This window comes from Vanessa cardui, chromosome 2, assembly GCF_905220365.1.
Source record: "Vanessa cardui chromosome 2, ilVanCard2.1, whole genome shotgun sequence".
In the NCBI taxonomy this organism is placed as follows: Eukaryota; Metazoa; Arthropoda; class Insecta; order Lepidoptera; family Nymphalidae; genus Vanessa; species Vanessa cardui.
The window spans coordinates 9,957,219-9,978,033 of NC_061124.1; the positions used below are offsets into that span (position 1 = coordinate 9,957,219).

Here is a 20,815-nt window from a genome sequence, read left to right on the forward strand (position 1 = left end):
TTTAATTCTTAAGGGGTACTTAATTATATAGGTATATTATAGGAAAAACTTAATACTTGGGATGGCAGGATTAATTACATTCATATGGGTACTTTCTACAACATAGCACTGCACCAACCTCACTTCCTTGGTCGATGGACATCCTATCCTTGCTCGGAATCGCCCAGTGGTGGTCCAGCAACGATTTTCGCCTCTCCTCAGTGGTCAGCTGCTACAAAATATATTTACATGTGATTAAACGTCATCGAGCTGCTAGACGAGTGCGAGAGGTCGGCGGAGCTGACGTCAGCAGCGCGCACCTGCAGCGGCGTGGGCGTGACGAGGTCGCGCTCGAAGGCCTTGGGGAAGGCGGCGCCGCCGCGCTCCTCGGCGTCGAGCGAGGCGGGGCGCTCGCCCTCCGCGCCCGCGTCGCCCGCGCCCGCGCCGCCCGCCGCCTGCAGCTCGGGGAACGTCTCGTCCTGCGGCACGCGCTTACTCAGTACACATCTACGCTAATGCATAGCTCGACTCTTTTCATCCATCCATCCATCCATCCATCAGCCCATTTCCGTCCACTGCTGGACATAGGCCTCTCCAATTGCACGCCACTGAGATCGAAAATGGGGGGGGGGGGCGGACTCTTTTCAAACTATACTCTATTTAGGCACGTTTGAGAGGGAGTTTTAAAGAGCTAAGACATTCTACTAGAGAGTATGACATTCTACCGAGAAGTAGCGGCTGACCTGAGTTTCTTCTACTTACTTAGTATAGCTCGCGTCACGTAAAAAGAACGCTGGCTGTCAACCTGCGCACTAGACTATTTATCGGTCTATTTGGTGGTATGAGGTGCGGCGGGTCAAGCGCCGCATGCTTGCCGGTGCGCTATTGGTTCGTCAGTCGCCCTTTGCTATCCACGCCGTGTCCACGTTACGTTTGTTCCCAAAATACCATCACGCAAAAAAGTTTTTATTACGAAATGGTTTTACATAGGAAAGAAAGAAATAATATTTATGACGTAAATTTTTTTATGAAGAGAGAGGCTGATATTAATGCAGTTGATAATAATTTATAACAACCTGTAAAATGGTGGTCCGTTTTATAGATTGGCTACAAAATCGTTCGAATCTAAATTTTAAAAGGTTCAAAAGATTCGGAATTTCTTACTGTCTTTCTAACTAGCGGCAAAAATAAAAGAACTGTATAAAAAACCAATAACAGACATTGAAATCGAAAAAGGATTATCTACCACACCTTTAATTTTGTAATTCGATTAAATATTCTATCTTTAATCAAACACGTTTTTATTTATATTTAATTGTATTCTGTCCAGTAAATTTTTCGGCGTGCCTATCAATATTTAATTTGCAAACCCGCGAGCGAGGCTCCTTCAAAAATAAACAATATGCCTAGTACTTTGTTGCTCGATTGTACCTATGCGCAAGCACACCCCCTCCGCTTTCTTCCAGCGTTCTTTTTTACTAGTTACTCTTTAAAAACATTTTAAACATAAAATTTAACTTAAATATTAAAAGGTTTTACAATATAATGAAAGAAATCACATAACAGAAAATCTAAAAGACCATTTGACCCCAATTAATGGATTTCAACAATCTAAATTTAATAAATACCTCAAAGACAGAAAATAACGTAACTAAATTACAAATGACTTACTTTGACTAGAAGCGAATCTTTTCCGGGCGAATGTTCCGCCTTATTCATATAGTAGATTTCAGCTTGCTCCGCTCTGTAACACAATAAACATATATACTAGATCATTAGTCGTGTAAATAATAAAACCAAACTATAACCAAGCAAACACCTCTCTATATAAGGATTACCTAATCAATAATTTTTTAGAACCGTGTCAATTGTATTTGACGCGCTTACGAACGTCAGTGCAACCGTAAAACTGTTTATTTACGATTAACCTTAGAGCAAAATAACAAATACTAGTATCAGCGCTAGGACCGAACAAAACACATACAATAGACGTTCATACTGCATGAAAAGAGGTCAGCGTGCCGTGGGACACTGCATCGCTAATTAAATGCACAACATTATACCGTATTATTATTTCTTATTATGAGCAATGATTGGCCCAGTGCCAAGGTTCAGGTACAAATAAGACAGATGACATGTAAACACTAACATAATTTTTAAAATTAAGTTGAAGCTCTCACAGTTGGGCTACGGGCATTTCTGATAATATAATTAGTTATGCATATTATCTGACACGTTTAGTTCTCCTTATCACTATTCAAGAATATTTTATAAATACAAATTACGTACTAAAATATAAAAAGGATTTGAACCTGCTTTTTTTTATAATAATTTATGAAGATTTAGAAAGAAAATAATATAATATTGACGACCTCTGTGATCGAGTAGTGTGTACGCCGGTTTTTATGGGTACGCCACTTCGAAGTCCCGGGTTCGATTATCGGCGAAGTTCGTGTAGAAAATGTTCAATAGTTTTCTATGTTGTCTTGGATTAGGGTATTTGTAGTACCGTCGTTACTTCTGATTTTCCGTAACACAAGTGCTTTAGCTTCCATTGGGATCAGAGTAATGTATGTGATATTGTCCAATATTTATATTTTTTGCCCAGAGGATCGGAATTGCGATTCAACGGGGAAATGCTGCTAGCATTCTTGCCACCATTCCACGCGGTCACGATTTATACAGTAACTAGTTTTAGTTAATATTTGTATGTATATATTTAAGCATTTAATGTTGTTAATTCTTATATTTATATTATACATATTTATTATATAATGTTTATAGTGAGTGGTGTGATGTAACGTTGTGACGTACTTGTGTGCGTTGTGGTCCGGTCCGTGCGTGCGCATGTGCGCGATGTCGTAGAAGATGGCGGCGTTGACCACGTACTCCATGGGCGCGATCACGCCGTACGACTCCGGCCCGTGCTCCATCACCAGCGTGTCCGACACGTTAGGATCGAACATCACCGCGTTGGGAGTCACGAGTAGCACTCCCGACACCACGCCCTGTAGGTAACGTTAAATTCGAGTCAATTTTTGTATAATAATATCACAATTTTAATTGAAAAAAAATATACTGTCAATTCTGTCACAACATTATGTCTATGGAATGAAATATATCATACAAGTAATTATGTTCCAATATTAAATATATTGTATAATGCAAGTTTTAATAAAATTTCGACATATACGAGTTTCTGCCACGCAGTATTACATTTCTGCTAGTTAATCTTGTATACTTGATTTCAGCGAATAAATTAGTTTATCTATCTATCTAGATTAAATATCTATGTCAGAGGATTAAAAACTTTGGTGATAAATACACTAACTTAGACTAAAAATATAATTTGGTATTGTATGACATACATAATTATCTAATTGATATGTAAGCAATAACTGCAAAGAAACAAAAGGTGTAGTTTTACCTGGCCATCAGTAATGTGCCGCACATTGATCTTCAGGAAGCGCTGAGGAGCGCTGCTGCTGGCCGGAGCCTCGGGCGACACGGGCCGAAGGCTGTCCAGGATCTCTGTTACCGAGAAATGATACCATTACAGAATTATTCCAAGATTTTTAGAACAAAATTATTTTAATTGAAAAAAGAAATTAACAAAACTATCGACGACTTTAATATTTCGTTAAGATATACCTAAAGTAAAGTAAAGTAACAGGCTGTAAATTTCCCAATGCTAAGGCCTCCTCTTCCATTAAGGAGAGGGTTTCGGAACATATTCCACCACGCTGTTCCAATGCGGATTGGTGGAATGCACATGCTGCAGAATTTCGATGAAATTAGACACATGCAAGTTTCCTCACGATGTTTTCCTTCACCGCCGAGCACGAGATGAATTATAAAAACAAACTAAGCACATATGTATATATAGTGGTGCTTGCCTGGGCTTGAACCCGAGATCATCGGTTAAGATAGTATAAGATAGATTCGTATAAAAATGTCTTGAAAGATCTGACAACACAGCATAAACGGATATGTAGATATGGTTATACATATATCTGTACGTTTGAAGTGACCACAAACACACAATCTTATACATGTTGCATTGAAAAGAATGTCTGCTAAATAAAACTACAAAACATAAATATTCCACGCATTGTTAACAATAACAACATATTTTAATAACATTCAATAGATATTGGATTTGCGATAACAGCGAAGGTATGATGGTATGTTCTGATCACTAATCAGGTCTTAGATTTTTTCCCACAATTGTTCGTTTCAGGTAGATTAAAGTAATTTGTATAATCACTGTTAAATTAAGGAAAATTTAGCCGTCAAACAAAGATTCCTTGGAATTACCTAAATATATACATATAATGATACTCGGCTGCATATAACGTTTACGTGTTTAACACAAAACCTTGAAATATATTTATGTGGTTGAATTTTATTACAATCCGTCGGACGTAAAATAACAAAATAAATAAATAGCAGATGTTGAATGTACATACAGTGTATTGAATTAAGTCTTATTTACTTATTACTGTCTAAAAACAAAGATGAAGATTCAATATTGTTATTCTTTTTTTAAACGTAGATTCAAAAATCTTTTATTTTACAATAGATTAAAATCTACTTGATTATTTAATTGATTCCAATGATAAAAGGACATATTTAAAATAATGTATACACGTTTAATGTCATAAATATAGTAATCTTAGAAGCACTATACTGTAAGATTGTTAATTATAAACTAACTTTGAGCAAATTTTTTTGAGCCATATTTGCATTCTATTGAAATAATTATTATAATTAGTATTGAAATCATTACTGAAAAAATACCTCAATAAATAGATATAAGTAGTAGACAGAGTCGTAATATACGAAGACAATCACACTAGACTGAATCTACATAGGAACATGAAGGGTTATGTATATTGTTATACCTTTTTCCTGTGCCGGCTCACTCGGAGCACCCTGTGTCGATTCGGACGTGTTATCGCCGCTCTCGGACGGGCCATCGGAGTCCTTATCGCCATCTGAAATAGGAATGGTACAATCTTCATGAAAACCAGGTCATTTATTTACGTTCCACTTAAACGTATTAACAGTCACATGTGTAAACAAGCACGGTATTATCTATAAACGTCATTGTATTAACGCACCGTGATACCAGCGTTTCATGAAGTCAAACGTGAACATTTTCGAACAGCTGTAATAATAAAATGTCCATTATATCGGTACACTTATCACACGTGATAAAACAGTCATATCGCCTCAATTAGGGCCGCAGTGTTCGTTAGAAAAAGTACTGGCGACGTTAGCGAGCAATTAACGAATGCAGGCCAGTTCGGTTTGTTGCAATGGAAATAGAAGTTCGTCGGGCGCGTGGACGCGGCCGCGCTTGCGACTTGCCGGCAATGACTGTTCACTATTGTAAATTTTATTCGACGTGCGAATAGTGAAAAAAAAAAACAATGTTTCACGACGACGTCACGCGCGAACACTATGGCTGAATACTGAGTACCTGTGTCTCACTGGGAAGAGTTAGCTTATCTTTTTAACGGTTACGTAAAAACTTAATTACGTCAACTTCAGACTTTGTTTTAAATGACATTTACATTTGACAATCATTTAAAATATTTAGTATTCGATCGAGTATTACTGATCACATTTTTTATTGTCATTGTAATATAATTACTACGAATCGTAATCAAGAGCGATAAGCTGTAATTTAAATACAGTCATATTATTAATTAAATCAATGTATATACATAAAAAGTGGAGGTACTTTAGCGTCGTTTGTAGTCAGATTAAACATCATTATTTACCGTATACAATTAGATACGCAGTTGAAGACAGATATTCGCCAAGCGTGTTTGTAAATAAAATTAAACTTGCGTAAATCGTGCCAAGTGCTTCAAAGCACTGTAAAACGGGAATAGTAAACAATCGCATAAGTAAGACAATTTGTATGTGATTTGATCATGATTTAGACTGTAACGAAAACCCCATTGAAATCCAATCAGTAGTTTTACATACAAACTTCCATACATACATAAATAGGGTCGATCGGAGAACATACATTCTTTGAAGTCGGTTAAAATTAGTATCGCATGACCGACATTTAATAGTTTTACGTGCAAATAAATAGCATAAATTCTAATAAAAATCAATTTAATTCGAGACTTTAAAGACAGTGTCCACGAGTAAATAGATACTAAAATCACATATTATATTTTAACATATAATAATATAAATAAAACTCTGAAAAATTGGCAATCAACGAAAGTGGCTCTCACTTTTACATGTTTCGTTTCGAAACGACTAAATTTACGTTAAGTAATTCGTGAGATTTACATTGTTAGTTAGCAAAGCATCAAGATTTGAAGGCCGGTTTCGTAAGGCATTTTCTAGTTTGTACGATTCGTCGCGGTTTGATTTATCGGTTACTCTGTAACCAATGTTGACAAATGAAGACTTGAATGCAATTGTTGGTTTTAAATATATCGAAGGCCATTAATAAATGTTTAAAAGTAAAAAAAAAAAAAAAATAAACTTGACTAGTGTTTGAAATTGCAAAGTTTTTAATTATAAAATAAAGAAACGTTCCTGCGGCCACTAAAGGCATTAACGTTTATATTTAAATGTGCTTATAAATTCTCGTAGGCGCTTGTTATGAAATCATTAGTGTATACTGGGGCAATGTTTTAAATTAAAATATATTATTAATGTCGTTATATTTGAGTACCTGACTTTTATTATAAAACTATTTATTGCGAAAATAAAATATTTATATATGATATGAGTTACTCGTGTTTGTTTTTTGTATTGAAATTTTTTACGATTATGGTTTCTTGTCCTATTTCGATACAGTCGGCTCTCAATTAAGGATGGCGAACGCAAGGCTTATTGAAGTACACAGTTGTGCTAAAACCCTATTGTATTATCTATTTAACCGACTTTTCAAGCATAGGGCCATCAGCTTTACGTACTTGCCAATGCACATGGCACACATCAGCTGTGTTCATGCCAAAACTTCTAGCTGCTTAATAGACACTCGAACTGCTTTGTTACTGAGACTTTTTCTACAGGTAACCCAATTATTTCGAAACATATACTCAGCAATAGACAAACGAGGCAATTTAATATAATAATTCCTGTAGTTATATATACAGGAAAGAGAGTTGCTTTATAGAATGTAAAACACAAATACAGCTTAGCAAAATGTTCGGTACCTCATTGTCTAATGGACTTATAACTGTCGTAGTATTAATGTTGTCTTAAATTTTCGCGATTACACATTGAAATAAAACTAGTTATAACGGATTTGAATCGCGTATATTAATTATTTTGGCATCCCGACGTTTCGAGCACTTTACAGCGTTCGTGGTCACGGGTAGAGTCTACCCGATTCAAATCCGTTATAACTAGTTTTATGTCGTAGTATTATGTTTCAACGAACCTTTCCTCTTGTCGGGCACGAGCAGCGTCTGCCCGGGGAAGATGAACTGCGTGGCGAGCCGGTTGAGCTTCGTGAGCTCCGAGGGCGTCGTGTCGAAGCGGGCGGCCAGCGACGTCAGGGTGTCGCGATCGCGGACCTACGAAAATATACCATAAATACTAAACTTAAATATACTCTATTTAACTGGACCGTTACTGATAAACTTATTATTAATGATTTTATTATTTTGTTAGAGGCTAACGTGTCATCGCTTAGTAAACTCAAGTAATAATGAGACAAATGTGCAAGAAACTCATCACCAATACGATTTATAAAAGGTAATATTTCTATATATGCAAGTGAAATATACGTTTCTTAAGAAGCAACATATTGAGTTTACATATTAACTCATTTCTATAACAGTCACATTATTAAAGTTGAGACAGAATAGTGGCTCTGAGATGAAATAAATGTAATATGTTTTTTATTTGGAGTTTAAAGGGCGATGGAGTCAGTGTGACTGTAAATGTAGGACAATGCACTGTTTGTCGGTATAATAATTGGTCAGCGTTTGATATCCACGCAAAGTGCGATATAAGGCACGTGTAACCATTGTATAACCTGAGATTTAATTAGAAAAGAATCATGTCAAGCAAACTATGCTAAAATTATACTATTATAATCCGTGTAAATTAAGATAAATTATGCTATCGTTCTAGATAACGTAGCAGATGTCAAAATACGCTAATTAATTACAAGTTAAGTGTTCAACAGAGCATTTCAATTTTAGGCCTCTGGTAAATTAACATTTAATTTAAGCATTACAAAGGCACGTACCGTATACGTCATAGTTTTAATCGGTGGTGGTGGAGGAAGCCTCTTGATTTGCTCGTCATCATCTGCAACAAAAGGATAGTTTAAAAATACACATATAAAAAAGAAAAGCTTTTTATTTACATATCCTATCATAGAGAATAAAGCAAGTATGGGTCCAACAATATTTCAAGCAGTCAAATACCGATGCCAATATGCCGTCAAGTTAAATAGACTTATTACGACATAATTATGGAAACACAAAAAAGTCTTGAAAGAAAAGAAATAGAACAGTATGTTGGAGGATGTATTACGGATCATAAAAATATCAGTCACTGCAGCTAGATGTTCCCCTGACCAAAACTCGGCCATCGGAAATCTCCGACGCACTTGGTCATCATAATGTGTTTGTTCAAGTGTGTGCACAAACACAGCTACTCGGTCAACTCCTCACTGTCATAAGCAGGTGTGGAAAACAGATCGGACGCGCGACCAACGACTTCACGTACTTTTAGGAAGACGGAAACATGTTGACAGTACCTTACTCCGGCCTATTATTCTAATTATTCTAGGAATAAACCAATAACCTTTCCATTGACCAATAATTTGATATCAGTATGTTGTATTATGCAGCCTTTTTTTAAGATTTGTTTAATTTGTAATTGTTAAAAGCTATAATATATAGACATATGTTTTAACCTTCATAGCGATCGGTTATAACGTATGCGGTGTAGGGTATATATATGTATATACACATATATATACCCTACACCGCATCACTAGTCATTTAATAAGATTCCATAAAATGTTTATTGATTTTTAAGAAATTACAAATTTTAGTGATTACTTTTATAAAATAATAACGATTTAAAATGTAATTAAAAAGTATTCGTCAGAAACACTAAAAAATCGAATTTCGACAGGCGTGATCTAAATTCCGCAATCGATATACGAGATGTTAATTGAAAGTGTTACTTCCGCACAATATTCCACGGACGTTGACTAAATAAATCAGATTAGGTGTATTGATAAGAGCTACTTAAAGCACATTTACAAACAAGTTAAGGTTATCAACATCGCCTATTTACTTTTAAGTACACCTTCAGATTGAATTGCGTATTTATTATGAATAGATAATTCAATTACAATGTATATATATGTCAAAGCATCAAAAAGTTTAATTGGGATTTTTTTTATCGCACATACTGGCGACGTAGAACACATGACAGCGACAAAAAAAGATTATTTAAATAAATATCGAATGAAAGATATTACGAACGTTAACAACTAGACTTATATTATGAATATCATTATATCTAATAACGAGTTGTCTATCTCCTCGTTATATATATTATATGCTCGTAGTTACTTTAGATTATCTTATGATCCTCTTGCGGCTTTGTCCCTGCGGATACTATTCTCTGAATCCATTTATAAATTGCTTTAATAAGGTAAAAAGACTTAGAACTCATAGACATTATGTATATTAAGGTAATGTTTTATACAAAGATAAGATTATAATGTATGCATTTCCTTCCTTTATACATAGGAAACATACTATGTTCCGCGTGGGGTACTCCTTTACAGTACCGCTGACTTTGTATGCTGTATTTCATAAGAGTAGTCAAAATGAGAATGTATAAAATACGAACTCAAAACGCATTTATAATATTAGTAAGGCAAGATATAAAAGTAATAGTTTTGATCAAAGGATATTATTTATATGACATACTGATATACGTACTTTTTATACATCTAAAGGTATTTTAAAGTTTATTTTTTTAACTCGATCGAATTGTTTTGATTATAAATCTTCTAGAAATGTAGATAAAACTGTGGTATTAAAATGTTTTTCGTTAGTTAATTGAGATAGTATAAATAGTACATTATGTAAGAATGTTTCAATATTATCAGGCCCGTCGTAATCTTAAGGGTGTAAAAAGAACCCGGCAACGGCGGTTTGATCATAATCAAGTCTTGGATTGGAGTAAGGCATCAGACGGTTGCTTAGAATAATTTGTTTTGGCAGGGACGGAGATATCGAAGACCATTTTAAAGCGCTTGACCCGCTTGCACTCGGGCGCTTGCTCTGCTTGAAAAGGGGCGGGATATAATTGTATAACATTCATTATGAAAAACTACGATACTATATCGTTTTATAGAAAGCAACCTAATGAGCCCGGTACAAATAATACCGATACGAATGTTATTCAAACACATCAGACACAGATACAGCTATGATTGATTTCCCGATCCCGACGTTGCGATTTTGACGATTAGAAATCATATTTGAAAGCAATTAATATCCTATCTGGGATAAAGGTCACAGTTCGAGTTGGAACAACCACTGGCTGTGACGTTAAATCAATACAAGTTGCCGAATATTCGTCTTATTCAGGTAATATCTAGGTATTTGGTAAAATACTCAAATATAAAATTGTTATATTATTTATTTATACTACTTGTTATATATATAACGGAATGAGAATAGCTCAAGACAGACAAAAATGGAATGAAATGGAGGAGGCCTATATTCGTAATTCAAGAGGCAAATAAATGAATATATAATGAAAATAATAGTTTATCAAATAATCGATCGCCATGTAATTGAGCATATAAAGATATTATTGTGTATAGTGAATTCTTTACGGAGATTATTTTTATTGTAATTCGTCGCTAGATGGCGCTGCAAAACATCTATTTTTCAAACGTTTAACCAATATTGATGTGTATGTATAGACAGGATAATATCAGGCGCGCTGTACAATCACATGTATGGTAAAGTAAATTGTATATGAATCTAGATGTAAAACTGAATATTTGCTTTTCAATACGACAAAGTCACGAGACTTATGCAAAACAATTATATAAAAGTTTATTCAAAGTTTTTAGAAAAAAATATACCATTAATTTTTAGAAATTAAATTCATCATTAGTCATTTGAAAATGCAGCTACGTCGTACGTGCGCAACGCCAAATGGGTTGCCGCTCCGGTGTCCGTACTACACTTGAGTCTTGACGCATTGCCAATAAAATATTTCCAAGTGATTTCTTAAGAGTCGCAAAGGTTTACGTACGATTTTTGTTGATAAATAACAAATTATCTCGATACAAATTGACGAAAACTAAGCGATAATACAAAACGCATTGAATTACTTAAAATTTTCGAATGATAAAACAAAAACAATGATATATTAATTTGATGTATTTCATGGAGACAGTTGGCAGCAAGATCAGGCCAGCAATAAAACTCTAAAAGACTTATTTAACGGGTAATTTGCTTTCATTCGAAATTCAAAAATATTTATAACTCCCGGAACGATTCCTCGTAATTCTGTTTATGACATCAATCTTAAATTCCATCTGGATATAAATCTTAAATAAACTCCTTAGTCATTGACGGAATCATAAATCATCATTGAACCGAGCGTGATAATTATAACTAGCATCCTGCAAAACTGAAGCAAAATAAGCGAACATTTGTTGATGTTACGAATATACGAGATTAATTTATTACGATAGAGCCGGAATCTGTTTAATGGCTGACATGGTACAAGTTCGTGTCCCTTGCCAAGGACTGATACATAAATTGCGACCAGCTAACCAGTTTGTTTAGAACATCTGAGCAAATATTTCAAAATCATTAAATATAAAGAAAATCTTTTCCTTACCTCTGTTAACAGCGTCAAATCTTCCCTCCACTTTGGAGCGAAGAGACTCCAGGTCAAAAGGGGCTGCGAAGCCATGGTCAACCGAGCGACTTTTCGACCTGCAATGTTAAATATAACTACATAAATAACTATTGTATTGTTCGTTTGTGTACAGTATAACAATAGTTGTCATATTAATATACATTATTGTTTATTTTTAAATGATAATATTAACACCATGTAAATATCCCGTTGCTGGACTGAAGCTTCCACTCTTTTTGAGAATTTCACGCTAATTGATTGGTATACATACGGCAGATTTTCATCCAACCTATATCTATATCATACACATACATACATCCTATATCTGCATGATCTTTCCTCACGATGTTTTCCTACATCACAAAGCTCAAGATAAATTAACAAGAAAAATTGATTTCATGTAGACTCAATGGTCCTGCCTGGATTTGAACCCACTATAATCAGATAATTTCAGCTCACAGTCTCAGAAAGAAAATATAATATGACAAAAAACAAAACAAATTAAAAATAATACATTATTAATTCGCGGTATTTCAAACCAGTAGAAATAAATAAATATTTTTGTACAAAATGAAGAAAAAAAACTTCATTATTTAAAAATAACCTCACAAATTTACACACACATAATCATAATACATAAATTATTCGAGTACAAACAAGAACATAAATGTTTAATTTAATTAAAGAAGAATTAAATACACGTCGACAAGAAAACATTCGACATGATCGCCTCTCGGAATAATGGCCGGTTTGATGATCGCATATGACGGGAAACAGGAAAAATATTCCGTGTGACTGTACAAATAATTGGCAAATGTTTAAAGAAAACGCCGTAAATAACATTCAGAGAACTCGCTCAATATAAACAAGCGGGATCAATCAGAATTTCGTAAGTTTATGTTAACGTCTGATCAAATGTACTGCACTAATAGAGCGTGACGGCGTATTATTGAGAGACAAAACGATTGATTTGTTGACATCCCAGCTCCTTGGATTAACATAGCGATGGTATAAACTAATATATACTAGATATAGTGTAGTAATATACTAGGTATAGTATAAACTAATACGCATACGTGGATAGCGTCGATATCCTGGACTAAAGTCTAAACCAGTATATAACTGAAATTAAGTTTCGATTTTTTAAATACTCAGCATTAAAGCAGAGGAAAATATTACAAAAAATGCGACACGAAAATCAAGCTTGTGCTCGCTAAATATCAAGGTTCTGCTTCAAATAAAAACAAATGATTTACCTTTTGTACGCCTGGTCGATGCTCTCAGCGCTCCTGGACAGCTGCTGCGAAGCGCGCCTAGACCTGCATGCAACACAACCACTCGCTAGCACAGGCAATGCATGCAGAAACATGTGATAATTGTATTCCGACAGTTTTGGAAATCATATTTCGTATCACTAGCAAACGAACTTCGACAGCATTAATATAAAAAGCCTTTCAATTCTAAAGTAAAATTAGTAGGTAGAATAGTACATACTCTTTAAAATAATATTTACTTATCGAAAACTGTCTGAATAACAATCAAGAGAATGATTGCATCGGATACATTAGGAAGACTACCAATGCAAATATTCTCATTAAAATGTACCTGGCATTACATAAATAAAATATATAGCAAATTAAAAAAAAATACAACATCGGTCCATGCGATGGTTCATGCAAAATTTAAATGAGATCGATGTAAAAAAAGTACTTTAATACTTATTAATATATAAATGCAATTTAATATATTCAAATACTAACATAGCTTATAATTCATAAAATAAATTTTATAGCAAATTCATTTGTTCGTGTGTATGAGATTACAATGTCAATTGTATCAAAATCGCAGTCAATTATAGAGTACATAGTTATATACTCGTAACAACTAAAGTCTTTATGAAAAGAATACAATTTGTATCTCGAACGTGCATGGCTAGAGGTAAATGACAAATGACGATTTGTCGAGAAAGCAAATGATATTTTTAATGATGAAACTACACAAAAATGTGCGAATTCACAAATGTCTTGTCACACATAATACTTGACACTCGGTACAAATTCCTAGTAATACTTTCTCTATCTTTGACGTAGTTCACACTTGTCGGAGCTAAAAGCATTATAGAATTAACTACAACATGTGAGTAATAACATCCATTGCGCAAACCAAAAAACTATGCCTACAAATATTTACTGATATTCACTACAGATCAAATTAATAAGCTTCATTTTAATTAAATGTTTATATTTCTATTATTTGGTCAATATTCACTTATATTTCACTTCAAAAAAGCATTACCATAATTAATTTTTAATAAGAATATTGATGTCATTCGAAAAACTTAGTACTTACAATATTAAGATATTTATTATAATAACTTCTGTTTAAAATAAGAACCAACACGTCGAATACCGTAATAAATACAAAAAAGGTTACCAATTAGTCTTAAAATATTCTAATATAGTTGTCATGAATCAAACTTCGGTCACTTCTGATCACACTTCACTGCTCCGAGGTTTCGTTTAACTACTGATTTAATATTTCCAACGATTGATCGGCACGGAGCGAATAAGTCATCTAAAATGAAACGATTCGCGCTGTTATATAAACGTTTCGCGAACGGTGTAACTAGAACTCGACCCTTGAGGAATAAAAGGAACCATTTACAAGTGATACACGATGTATCATTTAATCTTCGCTATGTGGTTTAAGTGAGCATATGTTAAGAGATCTTGGTTAAGTGGACTCGCTCGGGCTAATCGCACATGTGGAGCTTGGGGGGCGCGTCCTTGACATCAGGCGGGCGCTCGCTCTCCTATATTTACAAACAAGTATCGCACCGTCTACTTTATCTCCCACAGGCCATTTATTCTCATTAAGATTGCTGGTATGTACATTAACTGTCATATAACAGATTTATATTTTGTTTTCGTATCAAAACTATATTCCTAATTATAGAATTTGCGGTTATCGGACATCACTTAAATGTTGACTTTGTTATTTGTATATTACACAAGCGACCCGCCCAGCTTCGCACTTGTGCTATACTGATACTAAATATACTACAAAATGTCTTACAACGTTGTGAACGTTTTTCAGTCATTTGACAATACAAACCGCTACGTCTTACCACATCACTTTAGAAACTCAAATTTTTTGTGTTTCTGTACTATATGTATTGTACAGTTCAGTTAATAACTGTTGACTTCCAAGCAGGATATATTAATTTAAATAATTGTATTTAATTAACATGACTTTGTATTTTTTAAATGTTAAAAAAGAGTAACTACTGTTTTTCTTGCCGGTTTTTCTCAGTAGAATCTACTTTCCGAACCGGTGGTAGCTTCACTTAATTGTAAAATGACGATTCAAAAGTGCTTGTAAAAACCTACTTGAATAAAGTTTATTTTGAATTGATTTGATTTGATTTATTATACATATAAACCTTCCACTTGAATAAATATAATTAAAAAAAAACTGCATCAAAATTCGTTGCGTATTTTTAAAGATGTAAGCATACATAGGGACAGATAGCGGTAAGCGACTTTGTTTTATACTGTGTACTAATAATATAATGAAATGATGTGTTTCGTGCTTGTGTTTGTTCGTATTCATCATTCACGCATGGCGAGTGAAGGCAGATATAGTATCAATCTGCAAAAAGTCGCCGGCGTTATATCAAATAATTGTCTACGAAATATGTAAAGAAAAGTTATTCGCAAATCCGCAAATCCGCATTTTGCGAGTTTCAGCTAAGAATTATGAACAATTCGATTGAGTCTGTATATGAAAATTTCATTTTTTTTTAGAGTAAATGTTACGTAGAAGCAACGAACTGGTGCAGGCTAACTGTTGCTATTATTACACAGCCCACTTCACAATGTTTTCCTTTCCCCGTCGTAACTTTTGTATTCATCGCGTACTTGTAACCGGGAAACCAGTTTTGTGGCGTTCATTTAACTTTAAGAGTTACTAACCGAGTGCTCTTAGAAAGCGCAACAGATGAATAATTGCTCAAAGAAAATCTAATAATAACAACCGATAGGCAGAGTACATAAACATACCTACTCCTTGTAACGTTATCCGCAGCAGACGATTGTATTACAGAGATTATTCTTAATAATAAAGATGATATAAATGGAAACTCGGTTACTATCACGTTACTTGGTAAAATACGATACGATCATACCTACTCAATGTTACAATGAAATACCTCGAAGGCATTTTGTTGGAAATAATATGAGTCCTGTCAATCCTTTGATTTTATACCGTTGCTCGTCACGGTCAGTTGGTTTGTGAAATTTAACATATAATTATATCGACTACGAGACACATTATAAAGCAATCGACATCGACATCGACAATCCATGAGAAAACATATTAGTCAATCAACCACACGCAACATCGTGGAATAGTGAGAGAAAAAACCAGCATTATTAATCTTGAACCATGAACAATTGTAACATCAATTAACATTAATGCAGATAGACATTCGAGAATCGTAAACATTATGCAACTACCTCGTCTATTTTGAAAGCTCAAACACGAGTTACGTGAAAAAACATACCGAACTGAATATAGGTAATATATTCATGAAACTATAAACAACGTGTACTCGACCGTTTTATAAACAAACAAAACACTTACAGATATATAGTATCTTGATAGAGCGTTTCGAGTATGTACGGAAATGGGCATATCTAGTAACCTACAGAAAACGCGAGGTCAATGGACTGTGGTCATTGTGAAACTGCCTACGCGCACAATCGCACGCACACGCAGGCCGCTCAATATTTAATACTCTTACACAAGCCTCGACGTATTGGGTTAGTCACAGGAGGGATAGACCATCTGTTTCACCGAGGATATGACAACGAAGACGTCATAATAGTGTTAGAAGGTACAAAATACTTTAGAATAACCTTAAAAACAAATAGTTCATACATTTTAATTTCCACGAAAAATCTAATGAGTGTTTGCAACGGCGCATGTCTTATACGTCACAAACAGATCAATACATATGAATTATAAGGAATTTTTATTTAACAATATATATAAACAAATGCAAGCTAAAATAATAAAGTAGACTGTCTGCCGCCGATTCTTAAATGTTAACGATTCATATGTATGTATCCCAACGTGTTGCCGTAAAAGGAAATTTATTTAAAGAACACGTCGAATATTGGACGTATATGGAAATGTTATAGCATTATTAGTATGTTTTAGGAGCACACAAGCCAGGTAGCCAAGGCGGCTCAGGCTGAGTCCGCAATTCATCAATGTGGAACGCATTAATGATTGCAATCTGTTTGGTGTTACGGATACGTAGCTGGTGCAATATTAAATTACTCACATTTACATGACGAAATATGTTATCTGCAGAATTAATTAAAATATTATGTAATTTGAACAATATACATTTGGACCGTAAACTACTTGGCTTAAATATTCGTGTCCATAACATTAACATCATCTGAGGCATTACACTCATAGGTTTTCTCTATTAATTGTTTAGGCCTACTTATTCTGAAAGACTCTTCACACCATAATTAATCCGTAGTAGTAGAACTCTAAGCGAGAACGAACATGCTTAAATATCTGAGCTCATCTGTTTGACTTACTAGCAAGCGTTTTGGTGCTTGCATCAGCAGTCTGCTTGCGTCTAATGAGCTATAAATAGTATTGAAAATTCATACCAAGTTTACACTCCCGTAACTTGGAGGGCACGGAAAGCCTTAGGTCTTGCGGCAAATTGGTTCACTGTTACATTGAATTTAAAAAGTGTGATAGTAGACTATATTATGCACTGTAATGTCTCCCTGGAGAATGATTTGTCTCCGTTGAGAATGCCTACTGCGGCCAGAATTAATTAAGCTTTAAAATCTACTTACTACAATAATTTTGAAGCGTCAATAAAGCAATAGTAAGGGCCGCCGAACGATGTAAAAGGTCATAGGATCGATCCTGACCCTTTCGGCTTGTCTCCCACCCACTGACACAAGCTTTAAGCTTAAACGAAGGGATAAATAGGAATATTAGTAATTCCATAAAGAGGCATTGCTATAATTCTTCAAAAAATGACATTTAATCTTGAAGATAGCTATGTATAACATTTATTAATGTTTATATATTGTTTATTTCCACGAGATAACCATAAATCAGTCTGTTATTCAAAAATCCAATATCTGGATCATAGTTTATTTGTACCCGTGTCAGACCGATTATTTGTTATCTTGGATTTTTATTGATGATATTTCAAAGCTTTTATTCGTTCACATATAACATACTTTGTAGCAAAAACGTCAGGTAACTTCGAATGTGCATTGAAGATACGAGCAAAAACGTGTTAGTGTAACGTGTAACAATTAATTATCACTCGAGATATAAACCAGTTGACCCTAATGACAAAAAAGACCTTCCATTGCGCTTACATTTTACAAAGACAATAGGATATAACTGCCACACCTCGCATAAACTTACTTACGTACTTACAATAGATTTATAGGGTTTACATTCATAATATCAATCGTAATTTATTGATTGTATTCAGCTGAAAAACAAAACATTCAATGAAAATATACTATAGTTATTGATATATATGCCTTTGTCTATGAGTCGTCTTGTAATAAATAAAATAAAACGATTAGATCGATCAGATTAGGAATCCTGTAATAAGGAAAATTATATACACAGAGATGAGTCAGTGACGTCTCGTGTTTAAAACTTGGGGCTTACCGCTTGAACAACTTTATATTTTTAAATGGGAGACCGTATTTTCCAAATTACATGTACGTTCAGGTATATTAAATTGTTAGTTTATTAGCGATTTTTCAATTTATTTTAATAAGGCAAATGAGCAAAATATCATTTCATAAATTGTGTCGTTGGATAAACTGGACACCTTCGTCCATATACGTCATTTCCGTAACAATGTATCCCATTATTTACTTGAGCTCTAGCGTGTTTTATGTCTGTAATTACACAAATACTTGTGTAATGATTAAGAAGAAACAGATAATTTGATTGTTATAATTAGTACTTATTAATGTAATAAATTTTTTGAGGTCCGAGTTTTATTATTTGGAAAACTTAATCAACTATGTATTCTTATTATAAGATCATATTGTTTGGAAAAAATTAAACTGAAAACATATATAATTCTCAAAGATATAATATTATAGGCAGCTAAATCCATATGGTTTAAACAAGCGTTAGATGAAGTTGTTTTTCTGGGTTAGATCTTTAAGCATACTCAATTACATAGGTATAAAGAAAAACTTATCAAATTATAAAACTACTTGAAATAAATATGGAGGTATATTTTTTATTTTAATTACTGCTTTTAAGAGGACTTGGGAAATACCGAAAGTTTTTTATTTAGAGGTCATTAGACATTATCAACGTTAACTTTTGCCTATTCAAACATTTCATTATAAATTAGAGGAATTTTGCAAGTAGCTAATAATATACTTCGGATTTATCAGTCGAAACTCCGATTGGTACTCAATATATTAAGAATAAACAATTAATCGAAATCAGTAAAATTACGTAATAGTAAGCAGAGTGCAGACAGTGTCATAGACGGCTTATAACTATTAAAAACGGTAGCCATTAGTCACAATAAAGCTAAAGTGGCAATATAACTAAGTACCCATAAACCGGTATTATTTTTAAACGAACAAACGTACAAACAAATATGACGAAACTCGTAAACTCCGATATCGGTTACTGTTATTAAGCGTTTCATGGCTCATTACATTGAATGCCACGGACGAATGTCGTGAGGTGCGCACTCATCCATCAGGCGACTGTTAATTGCGGAGTTTCGCAATTAGTCCAGTGTCGTCCACAAACAAGCGCAATTGGCGCAATGGAGAGGAAATGAACATCTATCCCTGAACGCTACATACATACATACACCCACGGAACATCGAAGCGCACTTACGTAACACAATTTATTATTCGCATATATTTAAGAAAATATATAATATTGTAACGCAGACCTAAGTAAATACGAGAACGATGTGGATAACGCTCAAGGCAAATTGATTTGCAATAAAATAAATGCGTGAATTGTACATAGGTGCTGTGAGCAGAGTATGAATGCTGCCGTCCTTGCGTAACCACATAGTCGCCGCACTGCACACATGGGGCAGTTCCTAACGCGCGATAAGTCGTATCGTATTTCAAATGTCTTATAATATAAAATAATAATTGGAATGCTGTTCGCTTTATCCACGGCATTAACTTTTCTTTGACTCGTAAACAAACAACTTCTTTTTATACGTTTGTTTTTTATTATGAAAAAACATCTGATAAAGCTGAATAAAAACTTAATCAGGTGTTCATTGTGCTGTTTCGCGCTGATTAAATTGGTTTGGAGTCGCTATCGTCGTTTCTTCACAGAATTACGCAAGGCGAAAGAAACGTTCACATATGTACTACTCGTATAACATAAAACGAAATCCGTGTAGTGCTCGAAACAGAGTGATTCGTATGTGAAATTTCCGACATGAATATTGCCATACACAATAACGCTACAGGGTCAGAACACGCAGATCTTAACTATACGATTTGAATTATAATCTGAGAAAGCGTTGTTAAGTTTTAGTTTAGTTCATTAGTGTTTATACCTCTTGACGCATTCGAAGGTGAAGTAAATCATAGTGAGGAGCCCTGCACGTATAAAATGAAATTCTGCCATCTGTGTAATGTAACTCCAATACACATTGGAGCGGCATGGTCAAGGTCACGCTCAAAGTCTTCTTGAGTGAGTAGGTCTCGACTTAACAATAGCGCTTTTATAGATACTTTCCAATACATTCCTTTAACCAGATAGAGGTATAAATAAAAAGGTGAATAATGAAATTTATAATGTCATAAATGTATGATATAAAATAATAAAACATTGCGATTTGTTATTACGATCACT

General features: G+C 34.3%; 1 protein-coding gene across 16 annotated transcripts in view; it reads right to left on the bottom strand.

The window, feature by feature from the left end:
- Window positions 1-20,815, bottom strand: part of LOC124535201 (TLD domain-containing protein 2) — a 96,898-nt gene that overhangs the window by 28,958 nt on the left and 47,125 nt on the right. For 9 of the 16 annotated variants that reach the window (XM_047111379.1, XM_047111411.1, XM_047111387.1 and 6 more), the window contains 10 exons: window positions 13,143-13,205; window positions 11,866-11,963; window positions 8,219-8,280; window positions 7,403-7,538; window positions 4,884-4,976; window positions 3,407-3,510; window positions 2,794-2,987; window positions 1,651-1,723; window positions 300-458; window positions 119-211 (listed from right to left, as the gene is read on the bottom strand). In XM_047111379.1, the coding sequence (XP_046967335.1) occupies window positions 119-211; window positions 300-458; window positions 1,651-1,723; window positions 2,794-2,987; window positions 3,407-3,510; window positions 4,884-4,976; window positions 7,403-7,538; window positions 8,219-8,280; window positions 11,866-11,963; window positions 13,143-13,205 (1,075 nt within the window). Of the gene's footprint in view, window positions 1-118; window positions 212-299; window positions 459-1,650; window positions 1,724-2,793; window positions 2,988-3,406; window positions 3,511-4,883; window positions 4,977-5,102; window positions 5,400-7,402; window positions 7,539-8,218; window positions 8,281-11,865; window positions 11,964-13,142; window positions 13,206-14,319; window positions 14,439-20,815 lie in introns of those variants that run through there. The other 7 variants (XM_047111465.1, XM_047111394.1, XM_047111372.1 and 4 more) reach the window with 4 other exon arrangements.